The sequence below is a fragment of the Gobio gobio genome (genome assembly GCF_949357685.1).
Source record: "Gobio gobio genome assembly, chromosome: 22".
In the NCBI taxonomy this organism is placed as follows: domain Eukaryota; kingdom Metazoa; phylum Chordata; class Actinopteri; order Cypriniformes; family Gobionidae; genus Gobio; species Gobio gobio.
In genome coordinates, this window is record NC_137118.1 from 38,941,158 (window position 1) to 38,957,737 (window position 16,580).

Genomic DNA, 16,580 nt, shown 5'->3' on the forward strand with positions numbered 1-16,580 from the left:
CTGTCACCGCTCGTCAATGTCAAAATATTTGAGAAAACCAATCAAATCAGAGTAGGCGGGCCTTATGCTCACACAGAAGCTGCTGAGGTTGAGCGCAAATTTTAGCAGCAGGACTCGACGTCAAGGGAGATATATGTAAGTAGCTAAACTGAACATTTCATATTTAACAGCTGCTTCTTTAAGTCAGAAATGTTAAACAAATGACATGTGTGCATATTGTGAATTAATTTAATTAATTTAGTTAGGCCACCTAGCTTTCCTGTTAGCCTTCAGTAAATTAACATGTCTACACAAAGTATTCATAAAACATATAAATATCAGTTAAACATATGTTTAAAAAACTTTTTCAGTCATATCTGCCCACTGACATGGTTTTCAAGCTATTGTTATCTAATTTTTTCTTGTTCAGAACATTTTAAAATGCACATATGTAGATCATAGAAATCGAAATTTTCTCGAGGGGCGATGCCCCCGAAACCCCCCTGACCTCACATTTGGGATCTTATTGATTATAAACCTGCCTAGTGCCTACATTGTATGATTAAAGGGTTAGTTCACCCAAAAATGAAAATTCTGTCATTAATTACTCACCCTCATGTCGTTCGACACCCGTAAGACCTCCGTTCATCTTCGGAACACAAATGAAGATATTTTTGTTGAAAGCTGATGGCTGAGAAAGGCTTCAGATAGGCCTCCATTGGCATTCAGTACACTTATACTCCCAAGACCCATAAAAGGCACTTAAAACGTCGTTACAAAGTCCATCTCACCACAGTGACTCTACAATAATTTTACGATGCAACGACAATAGTTTTTGTGCGAAAAAAAATCAAAATAACACCTTTATCCAACTTGTTCTTGTCTTCCGTGTGTGCCTCCACGACGCTTGCGCGAGAATATGACGCAGATCCGGCGTTCGGATACATAAAGCGATTTGTTTACAAGCAGAGGAAGACGCGCGTATCTAAGCTGTTGAATTCTAAATTGATCGTGCTTTATGTCTCGGCGTAGTTCTCAAAATGGGGTTAAAGTGTGCATTTCATGGATTCCCGAACCCCGGCGTCACGTCATATTCTCGCGCATGCGTCGTGGAGGCACACACGGAAGACAAGAAGAGGTTGAATAAAGTCGTTATTTAGATTTTTTTTGCGCACAAAAACTATTGTCGTTGCATCGTAAAATTATTGTAGAGTCACTGTGGTGAGATGGACTTTGTAGCGACGTTTTAAGTGCCTTTTATGGGTCTTGGGAGTGTAAATGTACTGAATGCCAATGGAGGCCTATCTGAAGCCTTTCTCAGCCATCTGCTTTCAACAAAAATATCTTCATTTGTGTTCCGAAGATGAACGGACGTCTTACGGGTTTGGAACGACATGAGGGTGAGTAATTAATGACAGAATTTTCATTTTTGGGTGAACTAACCCTTTAAGGGATGTACAATATGGTCATGCAGAATGAGGCATTAATTTTGCTTTATAGGTATAAGTAATAATAAACAGCCAATATCCTAATATGCATACTAATAAGCTACTAGTTAATAGTGAGAATTGGACCCTAAACTAAAGTCTTACCAATTTTTTTTTCATATCCTCACTGGGGGCTGAGCCCCCCTAAAATGAAAATCCTAGAAACACCCCATGTCAATATTACGGTAACGTGTGGTGAAATTACTTACTTCATTAATTGAAGTAGCAACATCAAAGCTTTCTGCACATGAACACAGCAGAACATTTCATGTGAAAGCCAAAAACCTGTTTTCCCATACCATTTTCAAGAATATAAATCTATGATTTACATCAAGGAAATCTGTGATTAAAAATGTATTTAAAAAAATGTAATCAGTATATAAAGACATTAGGTGAAGTAAGCGTTCCGTTATTAAAGTTTAGTCATGTTAAAATAACGTTAGGTTTTTTTTTTTACATTTAATGATTTATTTTATATTAATAATTCTCTTCACATTTCTTCCATCTGTTGAGTTGCCGTAATTTTTATATGTTTAGCATGCTTATTTTTTAGTATACTGTAGCATCGTAGTGAAAAGGTCCAGTCAAATTGACCATTTCTCTTTGAAATTTCCTGGGTGAAATCCAGTCATTCCAATTGGAATCTTTGCAATCTGGTATTTCATGTGATGCCAAAAAAGTTCCCTAAGGAAATTGCACTCATGTTTAAGTTGAATTCTGGATTGAACAACAGAAAGCTGCTTGGTTTGCAAGTGACTTCTTTATATATGAGCTGTGCTTCATATCTCTTTATGCTATTGACAATTAACCTTTTTTGTGTGCAAAATATCGCTGAATTTTCGCTAATGTGACCGTACCTTAACTGCTCATGTTGCAAATCATTATGGGTAGGTGCTATCTGTTCTCCCCTTCTTAGGCCCTGTTTACACCTGGTATTAATGCTGCCTTCACGTGCTACCGGAATTATCAAATACTAGTTTCCTATTTAAAAAATTAGACATGAATAAGATGCATTTTGGTCAATCGGATCACAAGTGGACGACGCTTTCATAGTGTAAACTCTCATGTGGTCGAATGTGTTCGAACAGCCACAAAAGACCACCTACTCTCTGCCTACTGACCCAATGTGTAAACATAGGAAGTGCTCTAGCCAGTTGGCTGAAGATCCAAGTTTGTTTTGAAGACGAAAAATGCACCAAGCACAATGTTCTCTCACCATTCCTGATTTCTAACACACACTCACAGTGTTGGCCGTGGTCTTGCGACTTCCAGAGCACAAACGAAAGCTGCTCTCCGTCTGATTTTCCGCCATCATCTTCAGGCACGTTCATATGTAAATTACACACGCTTGTTTTGTCCAGTAGATCGAAAGATCTGAAAAAACCCATACATTTACCCGCCCATAGACCCTCCCCTCGAAAAAATCAGAACAGAAGTGGCTGAAAGTGGACAAAAGAGATGGATTAAAGTACCATGTGTATTTTGGTAAAGTCGGCATGGAATGGAAGTTGCGATACTCTTTTCTTCCCTATTGTGATGTATAAGTGACACGACTTCTCGAACAAGGAAAAAATGTGGGACGAAACTTGATTTTGTCCATTGGGAATTGATTGGATGGTTGTGGATTGCTATTGCTGTGATGTCATGTGAGTGACAGGTTATACCGTAGAGATGCGCGGTTGGTGGTTACAGCTGCGGACTCCACAGATGACGTGACAAACATTTTTAATTTAATTAAATTTGGGCGGGTGGCTATGGAGCTATGAGCCCAGCTGTCAGCATGGAGAGGCCTAAACGTGTCGTAGATGAAACTGCCTGGGTTATTTTGTTTCGGTATGAGTTATATTTTAAAACAGCCAGTCATTGTAGCCAACCACTCGGGGAATAGGCATTTAAAAGAGAGACAGATAATGGAGTTATATCAGAAATTACATTGGGCAATGGCAGTGCGAGATGTTCAGAAGAACGCAAGAGCTAAACTTCTACAAGCTCAATAATATCCACAGCAAAAAAAGAAGGTAAGAAAAATAGTCTGAGAACTTTGCCCATTAAATAGATGTGCAAGGCAAGCTGGCAAGTTTTGGGGTTGTTATGGACAATTAAAAATGTGGGCAGAGGCCAGCTAGTAGTTGCTATGCGAGTAAATCTCACTCCTCTGATCTCAAGAGATGCTCTAGCGACTGACGCTAGGGGTTGCAGCCTTTAGCCTCCTTGTTAGAGCCTCCGACTCTCATGCCGGCGGACCCGGGTTCGAGCCCCGCTTGAAGCAAGCAGTTTGAACAAGAAGGGTTACATTGGTGCCGTGACCCGGATGGGAGTGAGGTTTAGGGGGGTGAGAGTAACGGAGGCCAGCTAGTCGTCGTTGTGCGAGTAAACCCCACTCCTCTGATCTGAAGAGACGCTCTAGCGACTGATGCTAGAGGTTGCAGCCTTTAGCCTCCTTGTTAGTTTCACTGTATATACATTCTTTATCGGATCTATTATTTTTTTTTAACCGGGTCCCTCCTACTCGCTCCAAAGCTAACCGTCACTCTCTCTCGGTCTACACACACACACTCTTGTCGGGCCGGCTCGACGCACACACCAGCGCACAACAAAACGAAGTGAAAGAAAAGAAAGGACCTAAAGAGAGACCGAAGGGAGCGAGTGGAGCAAAAGAAAGAACACAAAAGTAAGAAAAAGTGTTGCTCAGGGAGAAGACGAAATACTTAAGAACCACCACAAGCCACTTTACGATGGGTGGTTTTGCATTTAATTAATTCTTTTTATTTCTCTCCGTTTTAAATATTTCTCTCAGTTTATTTTGGCTCTGTTTGAGTGCGCCTGTCAGTCTACGCGCTGATATGAGCAAATAGCCAATCATATGCACAAGTTAGGGGGTGTTTAGCCACGCTTGCAATGCTGGTGTCAGGGAGTCATACTCACAAAACACTATAGTTATTCACAATCACGAAAGTTCATTATTTGAATGCGTTTTAAAGCCTTACCGGTTAAACATTTCATTCGCGTGCTCATGCACTGTTTTAACATGCGCTGAGCCCGCGCACTAAAAGTCTGTCAAACACATGATTACTGGACTTAGTAGTCTTTTGCGATTATACTGTCAAATACACACACAAGGTTAACATAAACACAGTCAGTTATGTCTAAAGTGGAAGTAAAACGGCGTGTCTGTATATTAGATGTGTAGAGGAGTTACACTGACAGCAGCGCAGCCTAGTGAACACGCTGTCGCTTGTCCTTAAAGGGACAGTTCACTTCTAAAATTGTGTCATTATTTAGTCACTCTAATGTTGTTTCCAAACCTGTATTCATTTCTTCTGTTGAACACAGACAGCTGAATACCAGACAGTTGATGGTAGCCATTGACATCAATATTATAATTGTTTTTTCCAAGTCTTTTAAGTAAAATAAAAAGAGTATTGCAATAAAAAAATAATTTATAATAAAAATAATAATAACTCTTTCTGTTCCTGTCGCCTAAGAATAGAATAGCAAAAAACTGATGTGACAAGCCATCAGAACCGAACTGAACCAAAAACTGTGGTTAAAAACCGAGGTATGTATTGAACCGTTGACTAACTTTATTGTTGCATCCCTACTGTACAACCAGACATGATTATTATTTATTTATTCATGTTGTACCAGTCCAATATGACTGTCAGTTGAAATAAACCTTGTGTTGTAAGAACTTGTTTTATTTGTTATGAATCTATTTTGATGTGTTTTCCATAACTTTTGTAATTTTACATATCTATTTAATATTATATTGTAATATTTACAATTTTAAAATATCGAATTAATATCGATATCGCAATATTCATTATCGATATCGCAATATCACATTTTTGTGAATATCGTGCACCCCTAGTTTAGGGGGGGGTAGTGTAACGGAGGCCAGCTAGTAGTTGCTGTGCGAGTAAATCTCACTCCTCTGATCTCAAGAGATGCTCTAGCGACTGACGTTAGATGTTGCAGCCTTTAGCCTCCTTGTTAGAGCGTCCGACTCTCACACCGGTGGACGCGGGTTTGAGCCCCGCTTGGAGCGGGCGGTTCGAAGAGGAGGGGTTACATTGGTGCCGTGACCCGGATGGGAGTGAGGTTTAGGGGGTGAGTGTAACGGAGGCCAGCTAGTAGTTGCTGTGCGAGTAAACCTCACTCCTCTGATCTCAAGAGATGCTCTAGCGACTGACGCTAGGGGTTGCAGCCTTTAGCCTCCTTGTTAAAACGTCCGACTCCCATGCCGGTGGACCCGGGTTCGAGTCCCGCTTGAAGAGGGCGGTTCGAACAGGTGGGGTTACAGTTGCACTGTTGTACGGTGGACTTTCAGCAAATTTCAGTGAATGAACAGAGTCGGCATTTCTTTAATATCGAGTCTTCATAGTTTGTTTCTTGTATGATTGTTAGGCCTGCTGCAAAATTAATTGCACTGAAAATCCTCCAAGTCGTAACCCTGACATGACAGTGCATAGAGTTAATTAGCCTATAATGTGAATGACTTATTTTATTCAAGCTTTCTTTCTTTTTGCAAAAAAATTAAGTGCAATAGGCATTAATTAGTAGTGGGCTAAATAGCAGCATGTTGAAATGATGTGCCAAATTGCGTTTTTTATTACAATGATAAAATTGTACAGTAGCCTATTCAGGTAAGGCCAGGTTTGCCGATGTGCGTTTTATTTAGGCTATTTATTTATTTATTTATTTTTGTCCCTGTGCACCGATCGGAGACGGAGTTCACTGCTGATATTCTGGGGATACAATATTCATAGCCAATAGGCTATACTAGTAGGGACTTTAGCCTTTAAATATCTTTGCTGCATTGGATCAGTATACTTTCTAGAACAGGCAAGAGCTTTCTAGCCTCGCGGCTTGCGTCAGCAGCGCCTTGTATCGCCCAGAGACCTTAAAACAATCAGCGGATGGCGGGCGGGTACGGCTTTGAAAATTGGTCAAAAACGTTGGTGCGGATGGATGGCGGACGGATGAAGAGTTTTGTGATGCGGTTGCGAACGAAACAATAGCCCATCCGCGCATCTCTATTATCCCGCCCTCACACCAGTAAATTCTTAATGTAGATATGGATCTAAATGAAACTTTTAAGGAGTATATATATAACACACTGCTTGCATATTTAAAATACTGGTTGATTTTAGACTTAAAATCACACATATCAATTAGTTAAACACTGATGATCACTAATGTGCAAACAGATGTGACTACATATTCTGTATACATTAGAATAGTCTCGGCAGGGTGATGAGCTTCGCTCGAATCCTCTCTTCATTTTCACGGTGTCAGGTAGCTAATGGATTTGAATTTTTTCACTCCAGCACAAAAGACAGCTTTCCCCTCTCCTCTCTAATCAGGTCTTGAGCTGCTATATTTAGCGCCTGCTGGCGGAGAATGATTTCTGTAGGGATTGTATGCAGGCCTTGATGTTACATAAGGAAATATGAAACACGGCATTTGAGGAATATCAATCCACTACGAGGAAAAAATAGACACGGCGTCGCTATAAATACAGCAGCGTTTCCGTTCACATTAAGATGCAAGGCTTTTCTGGGCACGAGCTGAGCTCATGTGTGCGCGAACATATTGTACAGCGTCCCAATCGCGTGTCACGTCAGTCATGGCTGAATGTTCTCTCAAGAAATGTGCAGGCTTTTTAACTTTTACACAGGTCTTACACTGAAGAGTTGTGACAAAATTACTGTGTGACATTTACAAGCCAAAGACTAATGATGTCTGGGAGGCACTTGAAACCGAGCAAAAGTGTCAAAACTAGGACCCACTCTGGTTCCTGGCAATACTGAATCTTGAGTTTCTGACTGAAAAGGCAGATGCTTGGTGTCAGAATATGCTACTTGTTGTGACGCTATCAGATGTGAGGTTCAAAAATAGGCTATGTAGTAACAATGTGATTTCTGTTGTACCTGTATTACATTTATATTGATTAATCAAACACGTTTTCCAGTCCAAAACTGTGCTGATTATAATGACAATGCCAAATGGGCGCATAAGCTTGATTAAAGTGATTAAACAAATCACTTTCATTTAAAATGTATTTCAGTGTTTTGTTTCATTCCAGCACAGTCACAGATTGACAAAGGGTTTGTAATTTTAGCTTGGGCTATAATTTTTTTAAAATATGCTCACAAACAAAAATCAACATTTGAAGTGCTGTTCAAAATGCTCACAAAAGGGCCACATCATGTTTTTCTTTAAATCTAATAATGCCAACAGGTTTGTTTGAGGGTTAGGTTTAAAAGCGTTAGTTCACCCAAAAATGAAAATAAAGTAATTTATAACTCACGCTCCTAAGATGAACTGAGGTCTTACGGGTGTGGAACGGCATGTTAAGGTATTTATGGTGAAATCCGAGCCAGCAATGACATTTCCTCTATCAGGATCCATTAATGTACTACATACATATTTAAATCAGTTCATGTGAGTACAGTGGTTCAATATTAATATTGTAAAGCGACGAGAATATTTTTGGTGCGTCAAAAAAACGAAATAACGACTTATATAGTGATGGTCGATTTCAAAACACTGCTTCATGAAGCTTTGCAGCGTTATGAATCAGCGTGTTGAATCATGTTTCGGATCGCGTGTCAAACTGCCAAACTGCTGAAATCAAGTGATTTTGGCGCTTCGAACAGCTGATTCGATACGTTGATTCATAACGCTCCAAAGCTTTCTGAAGCAGTGTTTTGAAATCGGCCATCACTGTATAAGTCGTTATTTCGGGGTTTTTGGCGCACCAAAAATATTCTCGTCGCTTTATAATATTAATATTGAACCACTGTACTTACATGAACTGATTTAAATATATTTTTAGTACATTGATGGATCCTGATAGAGGAAATGTCATTGCTGGCTATGGAGGCCTCACTGAGTCATCAGATTTCAACAAAAATATCTTAAATTGTGTTCTGAAGATGAACAGAGGTCTTACGGGTGCGGAACGACATGAGGGTGAGTAATAAATGACATTATTTTCATTTTTGGGTGAACTAACCCTTTAAGGTAAGGCTGTAGCAAATATCATTATCTTAATATGAAAACCATTGCATCCGTAATAATATATAAGGTCTGTTAGTGTGTATTTAATTTTAATTGTACTTTTGTCCTCAAATGGCAGCTAAATCTGATGAAACCACACTTTGATAATGTCCTTGAAGCTAAAAAAAAGCTAGTAAAATTTATGTTTCAGCCAAAACAAGGTTTTTGAAACATTGCTATTTAGTAAAAAAAATGGCAAGCTACAACTTTTGCTTTTCTTTTTATTATTTTGTCCTTCATATGGAGCCCTTAAGGGGACAAAAATATGAAATGCGGTGGGGTATCTTTCAAAGCTTTTGCGTTCTTCCACAAATGCATTGCGTTCCCGGAGAGACTTTGCGTTCTCTCGCAAAACATTTCCGTTCCCCTAAGAAGTTTGCAAAAGCACTGAAATACAATATTCTGTCTTGGAACTCTAGATGAAGCAGGCTAATAGGTCCTTAACTCAGGCTGCGTTTACACTGAAAGTGTTAATGCACAGATCCGATCTTTTGTCCATATTAGATTTTTTGGCCCGCCTGTTTACATTCACTTTAGAAACGACTAGTATATCGGTGTTTACATTAATTCCCACTCAAAGTGATTGTCGTGATCTCTTTACTATATGCACATGGTAGACCCTCTGGAATGTCCGTGTTATTAAAATTCTTATACAATTCATCATGTCGGGTGGCTATGATTATTTGCCTGCATGGACAAGATAACGGCTGTCAGGGATGTTTTGCAGAGAAAAATCTGACCGAACGGATATAGACCGGAAAACTAACCGTTTATTTTATCTACGGCTCATTAGATCTAGAATTCTGAAGTTAAATAAAGTAGCGCTGTAAGATATATTTTTTTTGTAAATTAATTTTAATGAATTAATGAGAGTGAGAGAGAGAACGTGCGATTGAGTAGCCAATGGTGAAGCTTATTGATTTAATTACAGCAAATTTATCACCTCATTGCTGAGAAATTTAATGTAGCTTTCAGAAGTGAAGCTGTTTTATTTATAAAACTCACGGGGCAGAGGTTGAAAACCAGCTCCTGAATGTTTGTGTGTGCGCACAATTTCTTTCCTTCATATAGTTCCCACCTCAATAAAAAAGCTGCGAGCACGTACAAGCACATCTGCTTCATAATACAACATTAAAAAGCTATCTTTGTGGGCAAACATGTCGCCCTTGACTTATGATGTCTTGGAATTCAAAGGGGAATCAGATATTCAATATTGGATGTAGGACGGATGTCCTTCCTCCTCCTCAATTAAAGGGTTAGTTCACCCAAAAATGAAAATTCATTTCTTTTGAGATTCATTTCTCAAAAGTCATTAATTACTTACCCTCATGTCGTTCGACACCCGTAAGACCTCAGAAAGGCCTTCATTGGCAAAATGCACTTTACACTCTCAAGACCCATAAAAGGTACGAAAGACGTTGTTACAAAGTCCATCTCACTACAGTGGTTCTACAATAACTTTATGAAGCGACAAGAATAGTTTTTGTGCGCAAAAAAAACCTAAATAACGACTTATATAGTGATGACGATTTCAAAACACGGCATCATGAAGCTTCGAAGCGTTACGAATCAGTGAGTCGAATCATGATTCGGATCGCGTGTCAAACCGCCAAACTGCTGAAATCACGTGACTTTGGCGATTCAAACCGCTGAATCGACTCACTGATTCATAACGCTTCGAAGCTTCATGATGCTGTGTTTTGAAATCGGTCATCACAATATAAGTTGTTATTTAGAGTTTTTTTTGCGCACAAAAACTATTCTCGTCACTTCATAAAGTTATTGTAGAACCACTGTAGTGAGATGGACTTTGTAACGACGTCTTTAGTACCTTTTATGGGTCTTGAGAGTGTAAAGTGCATTGTGCCAATGGAGGCCTTTCTGAGCCATCGGATTTCAACTAAAATATCTTCATTTGTGTTCCGAAGATGAACGGAGGTCTTACGGGTGTCGAACGACATGAGGGTAAGTAATTAATGACAGAATTTTCATTTTTGGGTGAACTAACCCTTTAACATGAAATTATCCGTCGCGTTTGAGTTCGGCAAATTACTTAAGGGACCTGTTTTAATCCCTTCATTTTTTTTAAGGGCTAAATGGTTGCTAAGGACATAGCATAACAGAACATAAAGGGTTAGTTCACAAAAAAATGAAGATTCTGCCATTCATTTCTCACCCTCATGTTGTTCCCAAACCATAAGACCTTTGTTCATCTTCGGAACACAAATGAAGATATTTTGGATGAAATTCGAGAGCTCTCTGACCCCTCCATAGACAACAATTGAATTAACACTTTTAAGGTCAAGAAAGGTAACATCGTTAAAATAGTCCATGTGACTCACTTTTTGTGCAAAAAAACAAACAAAAATAACGACTTTATTCAACAATCTGTGTCAGTCTGCTGCGCTGTTGACATAGTAAATACAGTGCAGCGCTTCCGATTTACATGAGAGTTACGCCAGAACGCCGGCTTACCATTGATTGGCGGACGCTGTTCACGTGAGCACCACGACGCATGCATGTGATATTGACGCAGGAGCTGGCCAATAATGAGCCAGCGTTCTGATGTAGAACCTGGAATTGCTGCACTGTACTTACTATGTGAATAGCATAGGAGAATGCAAGAAAGAGAAAATTTGGTTGAATAAAGTCGTTAATTTTGTTTTTTTGCGCACAAAAAGTATTCTCGCCACTTCATTAAATTAAGGTTGAACCACTGTAGTCACATGGACTATTTTAACAATGTTTTTACTACCTTTCTGGACCTTGAAAGTGTTCATTAAATTCACCCTTCGCCTCAAGTTTGATTGACAGGCGGTCTGACCAATCACATCGCCGAATCTGCCGTTTTGTCCGACAAAGCAATCAGGAGAGTTAGTAGATTAAGGTTGGTGGACTTAAACTTGAAAAACATTGAAACAACATTTCTTTTATTGTTCATTCATGTTTATTTCATGCTTATCAATGAACTAGAAGGAAGAGATAATCGGTTCACGCGCAGCTTTAACTGAGGCGCTACAGCGATCACGACACATTAAAGAGCCACAAAACGGTATTTATTGTTTAAATTTCTTTAAAAAATTACAATTTCAAAGTTGAGACTTTGTTTCATATCAAAAGTAACTTGCTCTGTCCTGTCTGTCAGTGTGTTGTCAGTGTCCTCATTGCTCCGCGATGTATTTTCTCTGCGTGAGAACGTGTGTGGTGTGAGAACGCCATGGCTTGTCGGACATAGCAACAGTAACTAAAGGGGGCGAGTCTTTGCGAACGGTCAATTGCTGTCTATGGAGGGGTCAGAAACCCCTCGGATTTCATCAAAAATATCTTCATTTGTGTTCCGAGGATGAACGAAGGTCTTACGGGTTTGGAACGACATGAGGGTGAGTAATTAATGACAGAATTTTCATTTTTGGGTGAACTAACCCTTTAAGGGAAAGTAATTAATGACAGCCTTAAATATCCTTAAGTAGACCCTTTTTTCCCCCGTGCAACCCATGTTTCACAAAGGGTACCCTTAACCTTATAACTGAGGGTTTTCTTAACTTAAGGGCTTCCATGCAAACGGGCCCTGGTATGTCCTCATTTCGATAGCTAGACAAATGTGTGCCCTTCTGTGTCTGTGACCTACTGAAGCTTTAACCTGAATTTGGAGCCGTGTTATTTCTGCGGCACATTATAAGGATGGTTAGTTATTGTCCTTCAGAGAGATAAAGCAGCAGGAGAACGTGATATGAAAATACAGTGAGGATGAGAATGATGAACATGTCATTGCCGATAGTGGTCCCGCTGTAACACACACTAAAAAAAGTCCTTAAAAATAGGGCCAATGTACTGCGTTAATTCAAAGAAAATTTGTGCATTGATTTTTCACAAGGATTTTACTCATATTTTGAATCAAGCATTTAATGGTTAAAGGAAATGCCCATAAACTTAACGGATCGTGTCCTGGCGGAACATTACCAGTGCATTGCATGAGAGTGAATGGAAAATCTGAAGAGCCTCAAATAATATCATATGATTCAAAAATGATGCTCAGGTTACATCATGTATGTCACCTTCAATCATGCGGTTCGTACAACAGCTCGTTTCACTATGCATATAATTTATCCATCAATCGTTTCGACATTGCTGTGGCTTTAAGTGTGAAGTACAGGGTCAATAAACCACTCTGACCACCATTTGAACTCCGAATTCAAACTGACATCTCTGAGACTTCTGTTTCACTTTGATCTTCAAATCCTCATGCATAATTCACTTTTATCATTATCTGATCATAGAGAGATCATATCCCCAAAGACGCGTGCACTCCAGTTACACATTCAAAACATCTTCTATGAGGCACTGTGATGAATAATGAAGTTTCATAACCCATAATTCAGCTGGGCAGCATTAGGTTATAAGGGAGACAGTTATATAGCTGACACTTTTATCTAAAGTGACTTAAAACGTATAACATTTTTGTTTTGTCCTTGCACTTAATGTCCGAGACAAAAACTCTAAAGCTGGAATGCATAAAAGTGGATTTCTGTTTAATTCTCCATTGACCACCTGTTGAGTTTATTTTAATCATTTCCATTTTAATAATAATATTTTCTTGTTACCTAATTTGGATGAACTTAATATAAACATGTTTGGAATCTAAATCTACACCTTTTTTATGAATGCTATAATCATTCTGTTTGAACAATTCCTAATGTAGAGATTATTGAGTGAATCCAACATTCACTGATTTTATGTTCTTCCCAGCATGCACCAAGGCATAAATCATAATTATGGTTTGCCAGTTTGATTTACACTGTTGTTGATTTTGTTGTCATGTTTATCCATTTATTGTATTGATTCACAGTTACCTTTCTGTGGTGTGACATACTAAAAATAGCTAAACTAAAACTATTTTTAAATGATTATTAATAATGTTTTATGCATACAGCTTTTGTCACCTCATATTAATAGATTTTTTGTCACACCACATGGCTGTATGTGTCATGAACTGGTAAAAAGGCAAAAGGAGATTAAAATGCAACTTTCTGTATACATTTTAATCAAACCACCCATTTTAAAAACCTTGTTACTCATTTTGAATTATTCACTTTTTGATTGAAACTTGCTCAGTTGTAAACAGTTGGATTTAATTAGTGAAGTTGCCATGTTCCGGAGTAGGTTCTATCTCATCCTTAAACGTACTGTAAGTCACCTTAGATACAGGAATCAGCTACATGACTTATTTATAGTTAGTGGTATAGTAGGCTACAGTAGTCACCCTACCTGTCCAAAGACGGATTTGACAATGGGATGGAGGTCTGCATCAAGCGCGCCGCTGTACGCGCTCGCTTTCCCGGGGACGCGCTTGCTGCTGGGCTGAAGCGCTGGAGGTGGACTGGAGGTGAGGCTTTGATTCGAGCCCGTCCGATGCTTGTCCTTCGTTTCAAAGAACAGCGCGGCTTCTTCCGAGCGCTTGGATTGGGATGGAGTCGGCGAGGGCGTCCGGCTGGTGCGGGAATTCCCGTGGAGTTGGACCGGGGGGTCAATGGTGTGGTGGTGCCGTGACGGTTTGCGGTGTTCCAGTCTATCCTCCTGATGACATCCATCCTGTCCGCGGTGATTCTGAGTCTTCTCCCCTTTTCGTCCGTGTTTCGGTTGGCACAGGGGTCTGCGGGCGGTGGCATCGCACTCTTCGGTCCAGCACGAGTCCTCGACGCCTCCCGTGTGCCGGTGACCGTTGCGTTGACTCGCGGGGTCCACGCGGACTCTCCGGTTCGTTTTGATCAGGGACGTGGTGGAATCGCTTTTTGGAAGCGAGGAGCTCATTTTGACACCCACAAACTCGTGAAGTTTTGCAGTTCAGTCAGATGTAGCAGCAAAAGCCTGACTATCTGTTTGGAATCTCACCGGTGAAAGCACAGTGAATTACTTTATAGAGCTCGAGAGCATCGCACAGGTCGCTCGCGCAGAGTTTGGTCGGTCCCTCGTGACCCCATTGAGCGCGCGCTACCACAAATTTTCAGCAAGTGAATCTCTCTCGCTCGCTCTCCCTCTCTCGCTCTCACAGGATGAGAGTTACGTCAAACAAACCGAAGCCATTGAATAATAAAAGGCCGTCAAAATATTAATAACTGTGTGACGTGACTTCTGCGCAGGTGAATTGTGACAGGGAAAAAAACGAGAATATTCCATTTGTATTCAACCTTTACACGCAGTTTTCTTTTCATTTGGGGAGACTGGGGATTTTACATCAGTGAATGTTTCCCCTTAAAGACTAGACTACATGTTATAAAAATACAGTTCATTAAACACACGTCGACCTTGTGTGACGACATACCCCAGTAGAAGGTGCAATTTATTGGAAAACTAGCAAGGTTCTACTGCAAATAATGTGTGCACAATAATAGCCTACAACTGGGGAAAGACAAGCAAATCTATTCACAGCTTAAAATTGCAAACGTCAGTCACATTCTTAATGCTGACTTTGAGCCATATATTCATGTGTCAAAACATGCCGCTCCTATAAAATCTTTGTGATGTACCTAGGCCTACAGAACTGCTTATTATGCCTGTTTCTGAAGGACAGTACATTTTGATGGACATCACAGTCAAATTGAGGTGACCGTACTCATCATTTTTATAGAAGACCAGTGACATCTTTCAAACTTCTTTCACATTTAATGACTTGTTTCGGTGCAGATGTAAGACATTTTGTGCAAGCCACATAATGGGTGCAGATTGGCTAGAAGTAGGCGAGATGTTTCCTGTTCAAACAGGCCCGTTGTAAAGTCCCATCTGGTTGCTTGCGTTCCTTCAGTCTCGGAGCAGCTGCACAGGGTGTTCAAGCATTTATGGGCATTATGTCACTAAACATGGACCCAATTAAAGGAGTAAAAAACTTTTTTCCACTGTGTATGTGTGTAAACAGTGTGTGAGATGTTGGAAAGTGCCGCTTCTGCCCCACAGAGTCTCCTGGGACTTTGTGTTCACTGACATCTGTGTCTCCGTCTCACTCGCTCCAGGGAAAGATGGCATCTTTCGCTTCATCTCACCATCTCTTGCCCCGCTTCACTTCCTCCTTCCTTTTTTGACTGACAGGACTCCCCTGGTCGCACTCTAACTCTTGGAATACATACTGACGTTTGGTTTATCTTACTTTGGCCAACTTTTTATTCAGCAAAAAATTGTGAATTTTTCGTTTCTTTAAAGAGATGCTCCCCTCCCTCCTCTCTGTCTGCAGCAGGGGACACTAAAGCCCCAGGGTTCAATCTGGCCCCATTTGCATTCAAGGGAGCAAAAGAGGGAAAAAAACAAGATGTGTTTTCTTCTCACACTCCAGTGAAAAAACAGACTTAGTTTCATGTGCTACATCATCACATGTTATATGATGGTGTTGGGCTTTGAACAAATCTTTAACATGAAGTATTAAACTTTGGGCTCAAATAGTAGGCTGCAAAATTCTTGCAACATTTGTGCTGTAGGAGTAGGACAATACCTCAAATTTCACTGTTTGCAACAGCACTGTTCGAAATGTTGGGGTCAGTAATTTTTTATGTTTTTGAAAGAAGTCTCTTATCCAAGGCTGTATTTATTTGAAAGAAGAAGAAAAAAACACAAAAAAGCAGTAATATAGTGAAATATTATTACAATTTAAATTTAAACAATTTATTACTGCTTTCTGTATTTTAAAATGTAATGTATTCTTTATAGTCTTCAATGTCACATGATCCTTCATCATTCTAAAATGCTAATGCTCAAGAAACATTTATTATTATTATCAATGTTGAAAACAGCTGTGCTGCTTTAGCCTGACAGGCCAGACCCATATCAAGATGTTGGGTCTGGGAACACACCATTGGCAGGGCTCAATCCGAGGGGCGGGATAAACGGTTGTCTTTCAAATTCCCTCTGCACGCAATATAGCGCTACAACCAACCAGAGCAACGAAGAAGGTGAAGCGGAGCTAGTTGATTAAACTTTCGCCGTATCCTTTCTTAAGAAAGACTTCAGTGGCGTTCTTTGTTCTTTTCTCAAAGAAAAGCTGAACTCCAAGTCTTCCAGAGTCTC

The 16,580-nt window shown here is 39.9% G+C and overlaps 1 protein-coding gene across 2 annotated transcripts in view; it reads right to left on the reverse strand.

The window, feature by feature from the left end:
• cabp1b (calcium binding protein 1b) overlaps positions 1-14,592 on the reverse strand; it is a 52,018-nt gene extending 37,426 nt beyond the window's left edge. Inside the window, exon 1 of one of the 2 annotated variants that reach the window (XM_079804197.1) lies at positions 13,797-14,592. In XM_079804197.1, the coding sequence (XP_079660323.1) occupies positions 13,797-14,339 (543 nt within the window). In that variant the 5' untranslated portion in view covers positions 14,340-14,592. The remainder of the gene's footprint in view (positions 1-13,796) is intronic. The other variant, XM_079804196.1, reaches the window with a different exon arrangement.
• Positions 14,593-16,580: the final 1,988 nt, after the last annotated feature.